The sequence below is a fragment of the Caretta caretta genome, chromosome 7 (genome assembly GCF_965140235.1).
Source record: "Caretta caretta isolate rCarCar2 chromosome 7, rCarCar1.hap1, whole genome shotgun sequence".
Taxonomy (NCBI): domain Eukaryota; kingdom Metazoa; phylum Chordata; order Testudines; family Cheloniidae; genus Caretta; species Caretta caretta.
In genome coordinates this window covers 121,291,801-121,313,725 of record NC_134212.1, presented here as the reverse complement: position 1 = coordinate 121,313,725, position 21,925 = coordinate 121,291,801, and the positions used below count along the sequence as shown (strand labels likewise).

Genomic DNA, 21,925 nt, shown 5'->3' with positions numbered 1-21,925 from the left:
TCTGAACAGTACGGATTTGGATCGGAATTCCATGACTTGGGCCCCTCTCTACTCCTCCCCGTAAGTGTTTTGAACAGATAACCCCTGGGTAGGGTTATTGAGATCATACTCTCCCCCCCCCCGGTATTTTGAAGATTTCAAAATATCTGAAGTTCCTGTTCTTTGTTGACTATGTATTGTGGTTACTTGGGAATTATGTCAAGCTATACAGTATGTGAATCGGATTTCAAACATAACCTGGAGTACAACTCACATTACAAAATCAAATAAGAGTACGCACTGCATAGATCTTAGTCCATACAGGACTACAAGAGTTGACATTTTTCAGATCAGAACGATAGCACTAACGGATAAAGACTTTATGCTGGGTTGTTCATTTTTCTATCTATTTTAGACTTTTGCATTGCAAAACACAATCCATCCAGACAGCTTTATGTGACCTTAAACTGTTTCAATCTATGGCTAGTCACGGGTTAAGCCACACAAAGCTACTGACCACCTAGCTACTGGCTGCAGTACTGCCTCCCCATTGGATCTACTCATTAGGTTGAGTTAGTGCAACCTAGCTAGAAGTAATATGTAACCGTCACTATCAGGACAGCAACAAATCCTAAAGTACTTAGTCCAAGTGGTACATCTATTTCCCACCCAGCACTGGAACAACAGCAATAAGTATTTAATAGTTCCATCTGAAGATCTCAAAGCGTTTACACTGCATTAGGGAACGCTTGTTCTCTCTATTTCACAGGTAGGGAAACCGAGGAACGGAGATCAAGCGTCATAACCAAAGTCGTGTAGGAAGATCCAGGAATAAAATCCAGATCACTTGACTCTCACGGTATGTCTATAATGCAGTCAGGTGGTGTGACTGCAGCACCCACAGATGTACCCAAGCTAGCTTTGCTCCCTGGAAGCATTGCTTGGGGGGTTGGGGTGGGGGGAGGAGGGAGGTAGGCAGCACAGGATAGCCACAGGAGTACCTACCAAGGGTCCCAGACCAGCTTTTACTTGGGTGCCTAACCCCTAGTTCCACTCATGCTGCCACAGCTTCACGGCAATTTTTAGCAAGCTAGCTCAGGTATGCCTACCTGTGCTGCAACAGCACCTCCCAACTGTAGGCATACCCTCAGCCCTGGGTCTTCACCTGCATTTGCAAACTGTACCAGGTATTTAAAATCTTATCTTATTTTCCTTCCAATAGCACTTCAGTCTACACAGCATAGCAAACTGCCTCCTTCTCACAAGGGGTCTAAAATTCGTAATAGTCCAGGAAATCAAGGGCACGCCAACAACAGAAACCCTGATCAGCAACCTGTAGGTCAAAAGCAAGTGACAACCCTTATCTGTCAGCATCAGAAGAACTCCAACACCTTCCAGAGGGTAACTGGTATAAAGCAGCATCTAAATAATTGACTGTAACTTCAGCTACTAAGCATGTAACATGATCATGCAGGCAACTGACACCAATCCACGGCTGAACGCAATAAAGCAGTAATGAAGATTCCAGCTCCGAGTCTTCAACACACACAAGTCTAAGGGCCTCTCAAGTCACAACATGAAACAGGGCAAAGAGAGGTCAAGAAATACAAGTGTTCCAATGCAAGAGAGATGAACATACAATTGTAGGGTTACAGGATTAGGGGCATTGATTTGGCTTCACAGAGTGAAAAACCCCTTTTTGCTTTAATATTACTTGAAGAAAAAAGATTCAAGCGATAGGAATGTTTAAAAAAAATATATCAAAAGTGCCTCTGTGTGTCTGAGCACTGGTTCCCTTAACATCTGCTTTCCAGCTTCAGAGCACTGGAATTACTCCAGAGGGAAGCAAACTGGGAGGGAGAAAAAAGAAAGACAGGAAATGAGGATCAGCACATGGCCAGGAATTTTGGGAAATTATATATTTAAGGTGGAGCTTGTTAACATCTTTAAAGGTAGACCTGATTAAAAATAAAACGCCAACAACTTGCTAAACTTTAATACACTTATTCTGTTCCCATATTATCCAATGGAACAGATAAAATGGCAACCAGATTCATACGGACTTCCCCCTCCAAAATACAAAATAAGGAGCGTTTCAATTTAAATAGCCAAACTCTTGGACTCAGGTATTACTAAACACTAGGGAGGCATTGTTCAAAGCAGCTCTACAAGTATTCTTAAAAGCATTTTAAATGTTTTAAAATCAATGTATAATGTTGGGGAAGGCTTTCAATTTAATAGTTCTGGACAATGAAGTCCTCTTTAGCCACAGAATGGGTACGGTATGGGGTAGTGGCAGGGAAAGCTTTGAAATGCGGCTCCAATTAGTGTTTCTCATGGAGAGGGTACTTCGGTCCTTGGCCTTTGATAGAGGATGCCAAACAAGATACTAGTTTGGCATTAACTGTGGTGGTATTTTGTGATGTGGCTACTAAGACCCACCAAATCATTTCAAATTCAGAAATGCTCTGAATCCAAATTGGATCTGCATAATCACGAGGAGACACAGATTACAAAAACTGGGTCATACTGAGCATCCTCCATCCTCGTGGATTTCAATGGGAGTCAAGAACATATAAAACCTTCCAGGATTGGGTCCCTGATCCAAAAGTGCAATTAAACCCACTGAAAGATGTTAGCTTGGGCCTAAAGACATTTCTGCTGTAAAAGTTTAAGTAGAGTAACAAGGGGTCTTCTTTTTGTCAGAGTTAAGTGTACCCACTTAACATTACACAAAAATAACACTATAAGAAAAATTTAAGCACAAAACAGATCCAGCTAGCTGCTTGCAAAATTATTATTTATAAAGATGAAAAGAAGCCTAAAACAGTAATAAGAAAACATTTATCCAGGAGACTAGTTCTGACATAAATCAAAGATTTTTATAATCATGGTTCCCAACAAAATTGCATGCTTTGTTCTTCAGTCTTCAACTTTGGATTCAAATCCTGTGAATGATTAAATGGGGGCGGGGGGAGGGGAGGAGTAGTAATATGACCAAGCCTGGGCATTCCCTGCTCATAATGTCTAGAGCCCATTTACTCCTGCATTACTTTAGTTATTAGCCACTTTGTTAGGAAGATTCAGAGACAGATACAAAACTAACATGTTTATCATGCATGAAGCACTAAATGTAAGTTCCGACTGTGCTTTCTCAATCAAGATTCATGTCTCTGCTGCCTTAGTTATAAACCAAGCAGAATCCAACAAGAAAAGCAAAACAACAAAAATCTATTCTAGATGCAAAAGGATGAGCAGGAAGGAGATCTTAAAGGGCACATGAATTACAGAATTCTCTTTAACCACCTTTATACCTATATTTTCTATTTAATCAATAGAAATGGTTCCAAACACCACTCCCAGAATCTGAACACCCCAAACTTTACAGTAGCACCCAAAGACTCCGGTCATGATTGGGGTACCACAGTACTAGCTACTGTTTAAACCTATATGAAGAGACCATTCTTGACAAGTATTGGTCCCAATACATTACATCTCTCTATACAAATTGTGCCTAGGATATGGTTGTCTTATACTCCTTTCAAGGGAGTTTGGCTGTCATAAGGAAAAACTGCTGTTATTTTCAGAGTGGCACGTCTAATTTGCATGCATGATATCTGTATCTGTTTGTGGCATATAGTTTACAACTGCATGCAATGACTAACTTGGAGAGGCAAATAGCTGAAAATCTGGCCCAGTATGATATTACTGTTATTATTTGCATCAGTCTCAATGATGATTTATTCTGCAGTCAGCAGGCTGATCTCCCAAACCCCTAAAAAAAAATGAACTGCCCCAAGCAACCTGATAGATTACAAACAGCAACCTTCCAGCATTATTTGGTGAATCTGGTTTTAGTACTTTGCAGAAAGACACATCTGACTCTCACAAAAAAAGACTCAATCGGCTGCATGTACATTTAGTGCATGTACACTAAAATGATCACTTGTATTAGATAAGTGCCATTTGCTGACTGGGATATGGGTTTTTATTTTGAAGGAAGGAAATCTAAAAGGTAAGAATTTTCTCCCAAAATATTTCAGATCTACAGACTTCACAGTCCATGTTCCATTCCTACACTCAATACTGACTATTGTTTATTGGTCTTCTGTAACTTTCCCTTACATTTCTGCCTAGTATGCGTTCTGGATAATAATGCCGGTTTTCTTCTCTAGACAGAGAACAATACAGGATGCGGATGTGAAGCTAATCATCAGAAGTCCCGAAGATCATAAATGCTGTAATAAATCTGCCTGCAGGAAGCTTTTTACCTGATGTACCACCATCCTTCCAGGTTCTTTTGGATGACCTCCACGGTGACCCCTTTTTCAAACCCAATCTCATCCTTCCCTTGGCTGGCGTACGGTTGGATTGTGACATATTTCTCTTCTGGTAAAAGGAGGAAAAAAAAAAAGACAAACATCAGTTAGGGGCAGAATTAGTCCAGCTGTTTTTCTGTTCTGCTTGCTTTTCAACTGGTTGTGCAGCAGTTACATGGAACCATTGCAAAGGTGGAGCCCTGCTCAATGGCCCACTGATTAGGCATGCTTACGGCATGACAGATAATTAGCTCATTGACACCGCCCGGCTGCTGACAATCACAATGCGCTTCCATGCCAGTAACTATGAGGTCTCAGAGAGTCCTCCCTCAAGTGAGTAAGACAGTGAGAGTAGGATGTCAAGCTGGACTTAGTTTGCACACAGTAACTTGATGGAATCAGCCTGGCTGCCAAAGCAGCCAAGCATCACTGAGGGAGCTAGAGCCAGTTGGCTCTTCCGAGTGTGCATATGGATGCATTGAGCAGGGGTATTACAGAAACTTGAGCACTAGATCCTGAGAGCAACCCGTACTCCTCCCCAACTCAGAGGGACTGACCTATCTGTTCTCTTCACACCTCTGGAAACCATGTGGCTCTACAGGGATAATCATGAAATGGATGTATTTTTTAACAAGTGTAAGCACAGAGAAAAGTTTTGGTACTTTATTACATAGCACCTCCAAGTGCCTCACAAATGTTTGTTAAGCCTCACACCTACGAGAAGTGGGTACATATCGTCAATAGAGAAGGGCCAGAGGCAAACCCTTGACCCAAAACACCCACACACTTTTGGGAGTCTGGCACAGGATTGGAACATGGCATCACTTGCCCATCTCCAATTATTGTCCCCATTCTACACATGGGAAAACTGAAGCACTAGACTGGAGCTTAGTGGCCCAAAGTCCCACAGTGAGTGGCAGAGCCAAGAACAGAAACCAAAAAAACTTCATTCTCAGTCCCTTGCTTTACCCACCACGCCATGCTGTCACCCTTGAGGACACTTACTGCACAGTATTTTCATCAGTCTCATACTCAGCATTTTTGTAAGTTAGTCTCAAAGCTACAAAAATTTAACCTTTTTCCTATCGCCGGGGACTCTTGCTGAGCATTGGCAGGGATAGGAAATGGTGCCAAAGCATCATGCTGAACCCAAGATAGGATGGGGGTAGCCGCATGTTTAGTAGCGACTCCTGTAAATGACTAACGGGGAGAATAGCAAGGTTCTAAGGGTATGTCTACACAGCAACTAGACACCCACAGCTGGCCCACTGCTAGCTGACTCGGACTCATGGGGCTGTTTCACTGTTGTGTAGACTTCTGGGAGCAGGCTGAAGCCCAGGTTCTAGGACCCTGAGGGGTTGGACAGTACCAGAGCTCAGGCTCCAACCCAAGCCCAGAAGTCTACACAACAGTGAAACAGCCCCATGAGTCAGAGTGTCCTAGCATGGGCCAACCGTGGGTGTCTAGGTGCTGTGTAGACATACTAAGGGTGTTCCACTCAGTCCACCTAACCTGTTAAAATGGTGGCTATTACATTGGAGGGTTAGACATGGGAAAATGAGTAGGGGTCTCTCTGTGAAGGAGAGAGGGCAAGAACCTAAGTGAATCCAGAGTTCCTGATCATTGCACAAATGGCAAATGAAAGGAGTGGGAGAAGGGTTGCAGCAGCTTAAGGCAAATGCTCTTTTGAGAGGGAGTCAAATAGAAACACCTCCATCTGTTTAGTTTTGTGATTGAATTATATTTTGTTGCTGAGTGAAGTAAGGAAAATGTAAAGGAAAAAAATATTTACTGAGAAAAAGAAATACCTCGGAAAGAGAATAATGTTGGCAGAACATCTGATGGCTGCGGAGTCAGAGACTGCATCTTTAAAGACAACTTTGCTCGCCTGGGTCCTTCTGATTCCGATGTATTGAACTCTCAAAACCTTCATTTCCTCAAGAAGAAAAACTACTTCTGCTCCCAGAGAAGCTGCTTTAGTAATTTATTATGGTAACGCTTGCTAAGTGACTCCGAAGGGGTCATTCCTAAACAGCACGGTCGGTATTCTGTACTTTCCCTGAACAATAACTTGCCTTCAGACTCACTACTGCAGTTGCAGCTAATCAGTCCAAGAATCAAATCATGAGATGGAGAACGTTTCCTCTAGATGGGCGTCTGGTCTGTGGAATGGTTTTGGTTACACAGGGAGAACAAGTTTCAAAAGGTCATACTGCAGAATGAGTGGGTTAAACTAGCTCATTTTTGAGCTTGGAAGACCAGAGCATTAACTGGAGATGCAGATGATTTCTAGGTGATCAGAACTTGCCTGGAATATATGGTGAAGGCAGGAGGCCAAGTGACTTCAGGCACCTGAACCACTGAACATCATCCCAGAAATATATTGCCTAGGGTATCTTTCTATCATTCTCCTATAAAAGTCGCAGCAAAAGAGCTAAACCATGTGTTTACTGGAGATTATAATCATAGGGAGGCTGACATTACCACTAGCCCCTCAAAACTCCACTTTGTGTATCTCTCATGTCATAAAGCCCCATTCCTTATACTAGAGACTACCAGACCACACTCTTGCCACAAGAGTTATGACAAAGATGTCTGTTTATTTTATTCCCGCTACATGTAAACAGCAGTCCCCGCTGTAGCTGGAGGCAATATTTTTATTTAACTAGCTCTCCATTCTGGCTGCCGCTGCCTTGATTCCTCTTTGTGGTCAGAAGAGTCTGACTCTTTGGAAGTTCTACCCATTATCTTCTACAGAAGACAAGGAGAAATGGTCAGATGAGAGGTGTTCCTACCCGAGCACTTGCGGGTATTCCAGCTCCCTGATCCAAAGGAATTTGCTGATCGACTACTTTAAGCAGCAATGACCAAACAGCACATCAGCCTTTCCAGTGCTGTCAAACCTAGCCATCCACATGGGAATGCAAACCGGGGATGATGGTACTTTGCCATCAGACTGTCACAGCACTTTACAAACCTTAAATCTCCATGTCTCACCATGAGAGGCATTATTTACAGGTAGGGAAAGGGTGGCAGAAGAAGGGTAACAGTCCCAACAACACTACTAAAATACCCATGTTTAAACATGGTTATAGCCTACCTGGGTTACAGCTACAGCTCCACCATTGCCCTCACAGGGGCAATTACACTGATGGGAGCTCTAGTACAGACAAGGCTTCAAGTGGCTCCCAGTATTTTAACCACCACATTGTCTAACCCCTCTCAGCTTGGGGGTGATCATGAATTTTAGAGAAAAATCTTAGCGTAGGCAAGGCCCACATGTATAGAATAAGGTCTCATATTATAAGCTTAGCCTACATGACTCCAATATCAAAACACATTCCCCTAACCCAGCCATAAAACTCTTCACTTCCTTTCAAGCGGGCAAAGTGAAGCCTTGTTAGAGCATGAAGTGACCATCACTGTGTTTATCTGTATTGTAGACCACGCCTAACTGACTTGCCCAAGTTACTGCAGCAGAGCTGAGAATAAAACTCCCCGCTTCTATGCTCTTAGCCACACACCATGCTTTCCCTCCCTAAAATTCAGTGAAAATAACCCTTGCTTGGAACTCTTACTCCCCCACTCCCAAACACAAAAATTGAAGGTTTCCAGTCCCCAAAACCCCCTCTGGTGAACATTATCCCTCCACTTCCATTAGTCTTCTATTTTTATGCCCCTTTGAATTGAGTTCTGGCCTCTGGCCCATACCAGAAACTGAAGTCCTGAGAGGCCACAAGAAGGGCAGTCGGCATGGCATCTCTGGGCCCAGCTTTCCAAGAGGTTTGGATGGTTCAGCTAAGACTCAGGTGCTCATCAGTGCTGAACATGTGCAATTTTGCTGATTACAAGTTCTACCACCCACATTTTTAGCCTCATTACTTTGGTTTAGGTCATAATTTGAAGAAAGATTCTTCAGAACATTTCCCTCCCACCCCCTCTCCAACCATAGGTAAATGCTAAGGGGAAAAAATTACCAAGGAAAGTGTTCGAAAAGGAAGAAAGAAAAATGCTCTCACGAGGCAGCATGTTGCAAAGGAGTTCAAAATCCATTTAGAAATTAAGGTTCCTATGATGTATGTTTAGATGATCTATTTTTAAGCCTACAGTTCAAAAACAGGAAGCCATCATTAAAGTTTCCCCTTGCAGAGTGCTTTCTCAGCAAGAATTACAATCATTTCCAAGGTTGCACACATTTGGTTTCTTTCAGTGGTGAAGGGGCGACCATAAACACACATACATGAGGTTTTTAACCTAAACTGCACTCTTGAAGTATGGGCTCATTTATAACCCAAAAGTCATTCTGGTTTGCTTCTCCCGAGACAAACCCTAGGAGGAGGAAATCGTATTAAAAAAATCAGTTGATTCACATGGACACATTATCATTTAAGAGAATGATCAGTGAGGCATCCAAGTTACTGATCAAGATGCTTAAGCTATTGGGCATTTAATGATTGAGGCACTAAGTTACCAGAAAGACAAACATGGATAATCCATTCTAAAGAAGAACAAGCAGAAGCACACTTTGTACCTCTTGGAATTCCATCACAGTTCTGGACGGTCATTTCATTCATTTGGAAACTACATTTCTAGACAACAGCATAAACCGTTAAGATAGCAAACCACACCCCGATCCTCCCACAAGTCTCTTGTGCTTCGATTTTCATCTCCAAATTGTGGTAATCCCCGGACTCTCTGGTGCAGCGTTTCTCAAATGCGGCCACTATAGCCGCATGCGGCCATCGGGGGGTTTGCCTACAGCCACGAGAGCCTCCTGGGCAGAGTTGGGGGAGAGGGCAAAACAGCAGCCCCTCCCTGCAGCACCCCCAGGCTCCAGGAGAGGGCTTTGCCCCCCCATCCTTAGCTGCAGGACTCTGGGGGCAGGCTTCAGTCCCCTCAGCCCCCTGACTTCAGTTGTGGGCTTCTGGGGGCGGGCTTCAGCACCCACTTCCCGTCTACGGGGCTCCAGCAGTGGGCTCTGAGCTTTGCCCCCCTGCCCGCCCACTCACTCCAGCCATGGGGCTCCGGCTCTGGGCTTCAGCAGGGCTGGCCTTGCTGGGCACAGTGGTCAAGAAGCAAGGAGCAGAGAGGGGCAAGGGGCACCAAAATACAACTGTACATTATTTTTATTATTGAGTCTGCAAAAAACCCTACATAAATAAAATTACAATTATTTGGACAAGTATGTGTGCATATTTATTTGTTTTTCCTAAAGTTAAGTAAGTAGTTTAGGAAAATTTGTCAGAGCAGCCACCAGCAAAGGCTGGCGGCCACACAGAGACCCCCTGCTCTAGTGCATCAAGATTTGATCACTATGGGCATGTCTACACTGCAATGTAAACCCAGGGTTAGTAGAACTTCAGTTAGCAGATGTTGTGTTGATGGCTAGAATGTTGTTGCCTCAGTAATGCTGTTCTGTGCTTCTGTCCTTGGAGCTCCAATGTTATCAGTATTAGCAGATAGTGCCACATGTTAATTCAGCAGACCTCCATGTTACGCATAAAGAGACTACCTGCAAGGTTCGGTGGCAAAATTAACTCTGACAGTTTTATTGTCCTCAAGACACAGTCGTAGTGCTCTGGCTCCGTGGTTACAGGTACACTAAACACACGAGTGCCCAGTCAGCAGCAGGAGTTTCTGCTGTCCCCTACGCCACACAAAAGGATTGAGGCGGGGTACCACAACATTTATAGACTGAGAAAAACAACTGGGAAACAACTTGCATACTACTGTACGTATTTCAAGACATCTGTTTGTTACGCCACTCCTGGTTCATATCTTGGACGAACCATCTGAATTCATTGTTCGGTCAAACCAGGTTATCTTGTACTGGATTGGGGTGTATCTGTACTAGCCTTCTGAAATGTATTTATGTAAACATCTAGTGTGTTATTTTGCCAAGACCAGGTCGACTCTCATTCACAGCCTTTGGTTCAGGCCTCAGATCTTGCACCAGGCACACTCTCTCTCTCTACTACATTCCCCTGCTTTGTGTCTTTTTATGGGGAGGATGTTTACCCATCATCCCAGAAAAGCATAATGTATGAACTGAAAATGACTCGGGGCTAAATACTGTTTCTTTGCCATTTTGCTTTACCTGTGCATACATTCATGCCCCATGTGTCCAATGGTCTGAACATTCTTTTGCGCAACCTGTGGACAGTTTCCTTTTTCCAATTGTTTTTAGTCTCCTATTGTGGGCCTGGGAATGTTAGGTCCAGGACTTTATTTGAAAGATGTAATTTTAGAGTTGTTCTGAAATACTGGGATAGGCATTATTACAGGAGTAGAACAGGAATTTGGAACAGTGACATTCCACATAAAGCCTTCATATATAAATTTATGTAATTTATTAGTACACTGTACTGTCCATTCATATTACAGGTTACCACAATCTGGTAAGTTTTGCTGGGCAAGAGACAGGAGCTACTAACTTTTGTGTTCTGTTGGATTGGCCTGAATTATTATTGACACACACTGGAGTTGTGATGTCAAAAACATTCCTGGCATAACAAGCTATATGCAGTGCTTTTTAGGTTTGCACTGCTTGATGCTACACTGGTAGTTGATATAGATTGTTGGTTTTTTAGATAATTGGTTACTGTCTACTGAGTCAGTTGACAGCAATATTTGATGACGATTCAATATTGGTAATTTGACACTGAACAAAATTGTTTTGAATGAGATGTGCTTTACTTAGGGTGCAGTGTCACTGACCCCAACTTATGACTGTTAGGAAATTTTTCTGTACAAATGGGAAGTTACATACAGCAGCACTAGTCTGAGTTGGTCAAAATTTAACACGGGGGGGGGGGGGGTGAATGCAGAAAACCGTCTCTTTTTATATAAGTTACCCATTTCATCCGGACAGTCAAGTTTTGTGGCATGTCAAGTTTTCCCACACTGCACCACAAACAAAGGTCTAGAGTGGCCACATTTTGGGAGGGCACTAGGAAGTCTGGGATATGGGTGGCTAGACTGAGGCCCACATAATGCAGCAGACGCTGGAGCCGGACACAGAGTTTGGGACACAGAGTTCAAAAATTCCTAATCTGGGGTTACAAATGAGTGTAGATGCTCAAGCACTAGGCTAACACACCAGAGTCTCCTGTAGTAGACAGCCTGGAGCACTGGGGCAGCTGCAAGACTGTGGCCTGAACCAGAGGCTGTGAACCCCAGTATCATCTACCTCCCCAAATCCTTCATCTTCCTCCCTCAGCTCCATGCCTTTTTCATGCTGTCCCTTGCACCTGGAACAGCCTCTCTCCTCCAGGGTGCTAAGCAACATGGCACCTTTCCCAATGCCTCCAGAACAAAAATTTACTGCTCACCGTCTACCCTGCACACATGCTTTGCCAAATAATGTTAATTTAATTCTCAGGACAACAAACTACCCTTTTCAATCTGAAGAATAATCTCTTAGTATTAACAAGATGTATGCCTGACACAGCTGTTGACTCATGTTCTTCTTAAGCTGCATCCATTCCTTTGTCTTCACTATAAGCTCTTTGGGGCCAGAGCCTTGTGTCTAAAGTGCCATGTACTATTTAAACAATTTCTCTCATGCCTGCAAGGTGGGTAACCCGCCTTCATATTTATAGATCCACAAATTGAATCCGTGGCAAACCTAGAATTGGAACCCATGAGTTCCTGGCTCCAAATTCTAAACTCCTATTGCATCTCCAGAGTTTCAAGAAACAAGTCAGGGAATAATATCCTTTACTTAACTGATGTCTCTCTATGTATCACTGTCATTCTGTGACCTGATCCTCACTTGAAATGCTGGAACGCAGGAGCGGGTTTGGTTTGGTAATTATCCAATTAAGATTTCAAAGAAAAATGCAAAAGCTCAAATCCTGCATCTTCCAAACCACAGAAGAATTCTCTTTTAAAATAAATACTTTCCCCTCAGTCAGCAGTTTAACGCTCTCTCCCTGCTCCCCCCTCCTCCTTGTCAGATTTGCTTCTGGAAAAAGTCTCTCCTTTCCAGAAGACAATATATTCAATGAAAATGGACTTTTGTGATGGTTATTTTTGATTTTTTTTGCCTAACTGCTCCACAATTATCAACAATGTTGCTAATCTGCAGAACAGCCTCCCTTTACCACCTCTTTTCCTTCTGATTAAGTCTATTTAACATAGAATTAAAAACCCCAAAACACAAAACGGGGGAAATAACGAGATTTCTTTTAAATTCTGAACTACTGTACATGCTATTTCCTCAATAGGCAAAGGGGCAATAAAACTTGACTATTTTCCTTGGATCCCCAGTGAGAAAACAAACTGAGGCCAAAATACTGAAATTGCACTGTGCGGATGTGACTCTTTTAGTGGCTCAAAGCATCCTTATGCAGTAGGCCAGAGAGGCTACATGAAAACAGGAAGAGCTCAACCAAGCTTTTTAAGGCAACTCAGGGAGAGGTGAACATGCAAAGCATTTGTTTGGTTCTCAAAAGTACGTATTTACACATGTAGTCTGGCGGAGTGGCCTCCCACTGAGCCAGAGGGGGAGGGACCACTCTCTGCGCCCAGGTGGGCGAAGGCAGGCCAGGCCCAGCCCTCATGCCCAAAGTTGAGGGGGGACAGGAAGTATAAGAGGCAGGGCCTCCTGCTCAGTTGGGAGGGAGCCAAGGAAGGAGACATGCCTCTTGCCTGCTGCAGGCTTCAGGCCCTGCAACTGAACTGGGTAGCACCCCGCCCCCAAAGAGCACAGAGGCTGGAAGGGAGCTGCTGAAATTGGAAAGAGTCCAGCAGAGGGCAACAAAAATGATTAGGGGGCTGAAGCACATGATTTATGAGGAGAGGCTGAGGGAACTGGGATTATTTAGTCTACAGAAGAGAAGAATGAGGGGGGATTTGATACCCCCTTTCAGGTAGTTGAAAGCTGCTTCCAAAGAGGATGGATCTAGACTGTTCAGTGGTAGCAGATGACAGAACGAGGAGTAATGGTTTCAAATTGCAGTGAGGGAGATTTAGGTTGGATATTAGGAAAAACTTTTTCACTAGGAGGGTGGTGAAGCACTGGAATGGGTTACCTAGGGAGGTGGTGGAATCTCCTTCCTTGGAGGTTTTTAAAGTCAGGCTTGATAAAGCCCTGGCTGGGATGATTTTGTCGGGGATCGGTCCTGTTTTGAGCAGGGGGTTGGACTAGATGACCTCCTGAGGTCCCTTCCAACCCTGATATTCTATGATTCTATGATCCTTCTTTAAGAGTTCGTCTCTTCCTGCTGACTATTTTTATATACTGAAGCATAACTGCTCTTATCACCACAGCATCGGAAGATCATACAAATGATTTATATCGTAGTGGCAGCCACAGCATGCCAGGTACTGGCCACACATACCTGCTCTGAATGGCACAGGCTCCATCTCTTGAACTAAAGGAGAATCATTTAGCTCTTCACAACAGAGAGCTTATGACACAAGGCTAAGTAATTCTGACCCCATACAGCAGAGGTCAGTAGAACACATACAAACTACCCAGTGAATTATGTTTGTAGGGAACAATCCTGAACTGATTGGAAGCAAGTTTATACTAGAATTAACTCAAAAATGCTACATTTTCCTTAACTTGTGGCAAAGAGGTACCAAGTAAAATATATAAAAATGTAACTGTCTGTAAATCAGACCTTTATGAGGCCCTATAAAAGCAACAGGTGGAGAGAATGGATGTGAACTGCTGACTTTCTCCTTCAGCTGTTTGATCTAAAACTACATTAGCTAGGTCAACAGTAATAGCAGAGCTTGCTACAATCCTCTTAGACCCCCCCACCCAGAAGAGGGCAGAACCCATTGCAATGCCTTCTTCAAAATATTTTTGCCTTCTGAGTCTAAACAATAATGGCCAAGGTTGGTTTTTTGTTTGTTTTTTAAAAAAACCTAACTAGTGATTTTTGGGTGGACAATTTGTGACCCCTTCAAGGGGGCCCCATTTTCAGGAAATGCTAAGCACCCACCCTCTGAAAGTCAAATGCCTTTTCAGGTGTCTCAAGTTAAACACTCAGAAGCTGGAGCATACAAAAGTCACTAGTCACTTTTGAAAAATCTTGGCCTTTAGAGTCTCCAAATTCAAAATCCAGTTTCTAAACGATTACTATATTATAGGTTGGGCTGGTAGAACTGCCTATTTAAGTTTGCCCAAACACTTCCCCTTACAGCACCCTGTTTTCAGTTGCTTATTACTTTGCCAAATCGTTTCAGCTGAAATTTTTCCACACCAGTAGTGTCTCAGGCTGATCTTTTTGAAAATATCAGCTAAAACGATCCAGCTGTTTCCCAGAACAAGGCTAGAGAAAAATACATTGTTTTGCCTATGTTAAATTCTGGTGACCTTTTCTTTGAATAGAGCTAGCTCCTCAATGCTTTGGTGCAGGGACAGGGAATTTGGAGGGGGTGTGGCTTTTGTGTGAGGTATATGTCTTTAGTGGTCCCTGTGAAAATCCACCCAAGTTAAAAGCCTTTGAAAATTTGCTGTTTGCACATGCTCAGCAGAAACATACATATCAAGCTAAATTTCCTGGAAACTATATGTGCACTGACCATGCGCCAGTCCTGGGCTGAATTAGATTTTCCCTGCAATTGCAGCACTAGCCTGCTGCAGGCTGTGCTGGGTCCAGATCAGGGCACCTCAGAGCAGAGAGACTCTCACTGCCTAATTCAAATGCAGAGGGAACAAGAGCTGGACATGGGGAGGAGGCAGGGGGAGTAGATTAGGACAAGGAGCTGGAGAGACTGGGACTGAAGGCTAGCAGAGAGGGGAAGAGGGAAACCGGGAGGTGGGGGAGACTGGGATTGAGAATTGGGGAATGAGGGCTGAGGGCTTATGGGAGGGAGCGGAGGACTGGCTAAACCAGGACCAGGAGCAAGGGGAAGGAGATTGGGACTGGAAACCAATAGGGGACAAGGAACAGCTGAGCAAGGAGACTAGGATTTGAAAACTGACATTAGCTAGGGTGGTGAAGAGACAAGACAGGGACAGGTTGGAGGGGATGGGGAAGAAAGGGTCAAGCCTGGTGGGAACGGGCCCCCTTGTGCGTATGCATTATGTGATCATATAAATTAAAGACTATTATAATGCATACGCACAAGGGGGCCAAATAAAGATTGCACAGGTACATTAATTTCAGCATTTCCTAATTCTTAGTGCTTGATTTTACAAACTAAATATTCTTTTAATGTCTTTTTTTGGGTGCAATATAATACATAGAACAAGAAAAGTATCTTTGTTGAGTTTGAAAACACTATTTTGGAAATTGCTGTTATTCATGGGAATTAGAGTTTCTTGGTCGGAAAGAGTCTAGAATGATCTAATAAGGGCTATGTACATGCAAACTGAAAAAACCCTCCCATTCCCTGCAGCACAGAAATAAGTGTTTTGGTTTTGGCATCTTCATATCTAGTATGTGCACTTATATTCTTCAGAGGCTTTTCATTGGCTCAGGGACCCCTTTGTTGGGCAAGGAACAAGACCTGCTCTTCTCATGATATTTTTGGCTCATGGAGCGATAATGAAAAGAACATGTTTTTGCTTTTGGGAACCCCTGAAGGGGCCAAAGTAACACAACAGTCTGTAACTAACCACACAGATTTGGTGACAACTGGGGTTCCCTTCCCTTTATACAAGAAACATCCATGTTGCAGTGGAATCTAAATTCAAAAGTTTTGCTTTTCCTCTCCTCACACACTAGCACCCGGAAGGGCATTCATTATTTATTGTTAAATAAGATCGGGTTTACTTATGCATAGATCTGGCTCCATTCCCTAGCAAAGGTCTCCTCTAAGCAAAAGAGCAATAATAGAGGAAAGTCACTTTCATTCCTTCCATCCCTCAAATGCACTGGGTTGACACCAAGAACTTGCTGAGTCAGGACTACCCCACAGAGACGTAAATCTTTTAATCCACAATTCTGGTTACTTCATCAGCTTCTCATGGTTCAAGTTCTTTGGAAAAATCCAATCATAATGTCAATGTTTGCATTATGTTTAAAAAAAAAATCTTCAGATTGTAGGAAGGCCAGTAAGTATCACTGCAGTCTCTCTTAACCTTTCCCTAAAGAGGAACACTGAATCCTTGAGACCAAGTTCTCTTTTCCAATATTTTTGGGGGGAACCTCTACAGAAATGGGTGTTTGTGGTTTCAGTCTCAAGGAGAAAAACACCAAAAGGAGGACAGTCCTTGTGGCATTACTGGAAACATCAAAAATCTTGCCAGAAAGCTATACATTCTCTAGAGGTCTCAATTTTCAGGATGAAGTTTGAAGATGCATCCAGGTACTCATCCAAACCCAATCTCTGATGCTTTTGCAGTTCAAACATCCCTGTGTTTCCTGATATTTTCTCCATTTTTCTGACAAGGAACTGTAAAAGTATCACTTGTTTAAACTTAGGAACTAAAGAGTAGAGATGTGCCTGAAGCAAACACCAGATCTGACTGCTCCCAAACTGGGTGGGGAGTCAGACTCCAGGGCCAAGTTTTGCTGTTGGCTCATCTCTGAGTGGATTGACCAAACTTACTCCAAATACCCTGAAAATCAATACTTCGGGATGTTTGAAATCCACATCTGAATTTTGCAGCTCAGGCTTAAGTCTATCACCAAGTAAACAAGATTGGGTCAACCAGCGAAATGCCAATCATTCCCTTTTGGCATGCTACATGGCAGGAGATGAGGAGCAGCAGCAGAAGCTCAGCTGTTGTGCTTTTAAGGGGACTATGCCACAGGAAGCTATTCACCTCGACTCTGCTGCCTGTTGACTATCCCGCCCAGCGTCCATCGCCGGTCCAGGCGCCTCAGGTGAGCCTTGCGTCGCTTAGAAACTAGTTTGGAACATGGATGGAAACATAAAAAGAAAGAAAAGAAAAATGATGGAGGGGTGGGGAATAAAAACAACATAATTCTGAGAACTGGTCTTGTTAGCAAGAACTGATTAGGTGGAATGTAAAACTCTTGGGTTTTAGTTTATACAATACAGGAAACAAGTTAACTTCTTGAGCCCCAGGAACACACAGCAACAGAACTGTCATTGCATTTAGTAGTAGTCTCTGCTATTGGCTTTTAAAACAAATTAGAATTTTAGTTTTTACACCCTGGATTAGATAATTTGCGTCTAGGACTTTGAAACTTTGAAGAGATGTTATTGTTGTTTCCTCTACTCAGGTGCAAGATCTTTGGGGCCTATGCTGTCTTACTATGTATAAAGTCTGGTACAATGGGGCCTGGACCTTGTCCGGGGCTGTGATACTTTCAAATATATACAGTGTTACATTTAGTAGTAGTAAGTATTTATAGGACCTGTAGAAAGCTACAAAGTTGTACTATGCTCATCATTGTAGTAACTGAGCACTAACACGCTATCCCTAGTATACTTTATTTATTTATTTAATTAAAGTACAGTAAGTAATTAATTAGGAGAAAATGCATTTTCTACTACAAACTGATTTTAAGCATACTTTGTCCAGGCAAAATATGTTAAAAAAAATCAAGAAGCTTTTCTAAATACTGACTAGAAATGGATAGTTAAAATTAAACAGAAATGGAGACATCTGAACATTTCCATATTTTGGGGAAGTTCAGCTCCAGATCCACACTCCTTGGGTCAGGCCCATCAATTTTTAGAGCCGCAGTTTTCTACCATTAAAATAATAATCTTTAACTCTCTTAAACGTCAAGGGTTCAAGAAGTGTACATGACAGAGTTAAGAATTAGTTTCACATTCAGTAACAGTTTATGCTTTAAAATTATAACAAAGAAAAAAAGACACTTGTGAAAATGATATTGTTAAAATAGCTGTGCACAGAGGACACTTCTTAATTGAAATGCCAGAACACAGTTTGCCAGGTCACATACATGGACAGTCCTTCAGTTCACTCTCTTGCTCATGTATTGGGATTTTGATATAGTAACCACTGAACTGGGAAGGCAAGACAAAGGCATAAGCTTTGTCTTTCACAAAGGCTTCCATACTAGTTTGGGCATTAGAAAAGGCATTCATTGCTGCTATAAAGAAGGTATGTGAGGTATATTCTATATTTCTTCTTCCAAACATTAAGCTTCAAAATAGCTAATGTAAGTGCAAAACACAACAGTATGGATTTACTGACGCTGGGTCAAATTTTCAAAAGGTGCCTTAAATGACTTAGGAGCCTCAATGACAGTGAATTTCAATAGGATTTCTGAATTATTGATATTTTTACCTAGTATCCAATAATGCCTATGTTCAGTCAGTCTGGAGACATCCTGTATCAGTAAGCAAAACTGAGAGCATGGTTCTCCATGACCATGCTGTAGAGGGGATCAAAATGGGGAGAATGACAGAAAACAGAAGAGAAGAGTGATTTGCTCATGGAAAGCACAGAGATATTAAAAAGGAATAAATAATTAGTAACCTAAGTTTCAAACAAGCACCTTAGTGCCTTCTCCCACGCTGCCCCCTCACACTTGGGAGGAGCTCCGTGTAAGCTACTGCAAAGATACCTTCTTATCTTGCTTAAAAACTTTTTTCCATGATACCAACAACAAAAAATTAACAGTGAGGCTGCTGGTCTGGAGTCCACAGACCAATACTGTCTCATTGTACTCTGCCTTCTGTCTGTATCCATCCGTTGTCTCTGGTCTTAAATTATAAGCTTGAGACAGAGACCATCTTTTTGTTCGGTCTCTGCACAGTGCCTAGCAGAATATACACCACTAGAGTTCCTAAGTGCTACGGTAATACAAATATTACTACTACTAATCAGTGTCATCACCCTGAACAGAACTATCCTGAGAGAGGGTGCGCTTATAGCACTCCTGTTGGCTTCAGTGGGAGTCTGAGTGCTCAGGAAAGAAGTGACAGGAAATACAGGCCATTGCATATTCTTGGAATCCTTAGTTCTGGGTCTTTGGCTCCTCTGAGTCATTAGAGGTTTTTCCCACCCCCCCATCACAAGCCAAGTTACTTTCAGCTGGAATCAAAGAGTGTTCTAAACCAGAGGGTTTTACGTGAGAAGGAAGGGAGGGACTCAACAGTCTGAAGAGGAGAAGGGACTTTTTTAAAAGTGTGAGTTGCAGTTTATAGGCCACAAAGTTTTGGCCAGAAAACTAAATTATGTTACAGGAAAAGGCTTACTTTAACTCTCTTGGGCTTCTGAACAAGGGATTTACAACTCAGGTCCTAGACAGGAGACTAGCGTTCTTCACACCTTGCTCTTAATGTCATTTCCCTCCACCAGTTTAATTTGGTAAGATTCTCCCATCTGTAGTTCCTTGCGTAAGACTTTCATTTAGCTGTAATTATGCCAAAGGATGGAATACAGGAGTGCTGCGGGAGGCAAAGCTGTGGTTGGATTATAGTCAAGGCAGATCAGAATTAAAAACTAAACCAAGAGCAAACAGAGTAGGACAGTGTTAGAAAGCATCAATCAGGAAGGAAGAGATAACTTAAAGGTTTGGGGGAGAAGAACACATTCAAGTTACAGATTTCATTTATCCAGATACAGACCCAGGGATTTGCTCAGACACACTACCAGAGAAAGGAATAAATCAAACAAAGGCTCGGCAGACATGCCAGTGAACACAAGAAACTCCCTGCTGTTCCAACTAATCCAGCGTTCTTGTCAGCAACAGTGGTCCATAGCAGCTGCTACATTTTCAGCAGACAATTATGAAATAAACTGCCTACAGGAAGAGTTTCTTCCTAACCAATCATTTGGTGATTGGTCCTGAAGCATGAGAGTTTATATCCACTAAACATTTTTAGCCTATATAAATGAGGGCATCCAGTCACATTAGATCCATTTAAATGAGCAATCCCTTTTTGAATCCTACTAAACTCTTGACTTCTGTGACATCTTGTGGCAGTAAATGCCACAGATTAACTAAGGATTAAAATTTTTACTTTATCATACCTAAATATGTTGCCTCTCAATTTCATTGGCGGTCCCCTTTTTTGTGTATCATGAAAAAGAGTAAACGGAAGAGACTGCTTTATTTCCTCTACCATTCCTGATTCATAAACCTGTAGCATATGCCCTCTTATTTGTCTCTTAACTAAAGCATGTGAAACTTTTTACTCTCTCCCCTTCCCCCCAGTCTGGAAGTCTTGCTACGCTTCTAATCATCATCATGCAGCCATTCTATGATGAGGCAAGGTAAAGAATGGCCTCGATACATAAGAAATAGGAGGAAAATGAAGAACAGAAGTAGTCTTTGATTATGTGGTGATGACATAAAAGGAAATAATTATTAAAAATGTAGAGAAAAGGAGAGTTGGAGCACATCAAAGCAGCAGCAGAGATAACGTAATATTATTTGTCATGGGAATTGAAGTGAGATCGAAAAGGCAAAGAATAAAGTCTTGAATTTCAGCAGATCCATTTCGGGGAAGAAGGCAGAGTGTGTTGAGCATAATTGAGGAGAGCAATACAAAGAAATGAGGGCAGAAAGGGGAAATACAGGAACTGTTCAAAGAAAGTTCTGTGCCTCAGGGTTACATGTGCCATCTGGCAACAACTCTGAAAAGTAATTTAAACAGAGTAATATGGATGAACAAGGACACGTAGAAATTAATCAAGGGTATGAAAGGCTTAAGCAACTACGAGGTCTAAAACATCTAACGTGTCCTAGGAGACAAGGAAACGGGGCGATTTCAGAAGAGAAAGACATGAAATGTGTGAACACAATTTCAGTGAAAGCAGCTTGCTCTTGTTTTTTAAAGCATTGTGCTGTTTCTGCTGAAGAGAGCACATCACACCAGTCTGGTTCATTGACTACCTGTCCACTTTTACGCCTAATTCAAGGTTGAAGCCTCTGTCTACGAACCCTTAATGGCCTGGGATATGACTAGCTTAGACCAAGGAAAGTTGTTACAGGGCCATGGAAGATTGGGACAAACCCTTGGGGCACAGTATAAGAATCTACTGTGTTTGTTCCTAATAGATTGGCAATCACCCCAATACCATATTCATATAGGAGGTTCATAGAAAGATCTGAGAGCTACACTTCCATTTTGTTTGTATGTGGACATTTACAGAAAGAGCACCCAGGTACTACAGTGATGGATTGTTTAGAATTGAGTAAATCATAATAAAAGACTGTCCTTTGTACACAGTTACTGCATGAATATTCCATTAAAAGGTGGTTAAGTTTTCATAATGGAGTAGGATGACACAGGTGTAATCATACTATCCCATTTTAGAGCTTGATACATGTATTCTAGCTGGATTATCCTTGGCTAGGAATACTTGAAAGCCTACTTCTTACCATGACAAGTGACTCTTCGGCTTTAGTGGAGTGAGACAGTTCTAAACGGAGACAATTCTAAAACATGATTTACCCTTCCACCCACAAACAATGAAATCTAATTCAAATGGTAATTTAAAAAATATATATAACGTAGATGTGCTGAACTTCTGTGGAGATGAAAAGTTATCAAAGGTGAGGAGTAGAATTCACTCTTCCTCCTCTGTTGAGCATCTCTAACAAATATTAGAATTATCTTCAGGAGACTTCTCCTCAAACAAAGACACTCACTGTTCTTGATAGAAATTATTTCACTTTGCAAATTTTCTCCCACAATGGCAGAATGTGGATATCCAAGATATGCAAGGACACAGGCTGCTCAGACTGAAGGCCTTGAGTGTCAGTCACTAC

The 21,925-nt window shown here is 42.3% G+C and overlaps 1 protein-coding gene and 1 long non-coding RNA gene across 7 annotated transcripts in view; one reads left to right on the top strand and one right to left on the bottom strand.

Moving 5' to 3' along the window:
- Positions 1 to 21,925, bottom strand: part of SH3PXD2A (SH3 and PX domains 2A) — a 388,224-nt gene that overhangs the window by 22,806 nt on the left and 343,493 nt on the right. For 4 of the 6 annotated variants that reach the window (XM_048856158.2, XM_048856160.2, XM_048856164.2 and 1 more), the window contains 2 exons: positions 17,029 to 17,112; positions 4,251 to 4,368 (listed from right to left, as the gene is read on the bottom strand). In XM_048856158.2, coding sequence (XP_048712115.2) covers positions 4,251 to 4,368; positions 17,029 to 17,112 — 202 coding nt within the window. The remainder of the gene's footprint in view (positions 1 to 4,250; positions 4,369 to 17,028; positions 17,113 to 21,925) is intronic. The other 2 variants (XM_048856161.2, XM_048856162.2) reach the window with 1 other exon arrangement.
- LOC142072839 (uncharacterized) lies at positions 755 to 4,267 on the top strand. The gene is made up of 3 exons (XR_012669443.1): positions 755 to 838; positions 1,202 to 1,380; positions 4,155 to 4,267. It is a non-coding gene; the product is annotated as an uncharacterized LOC142072839 (long non-coding RNA).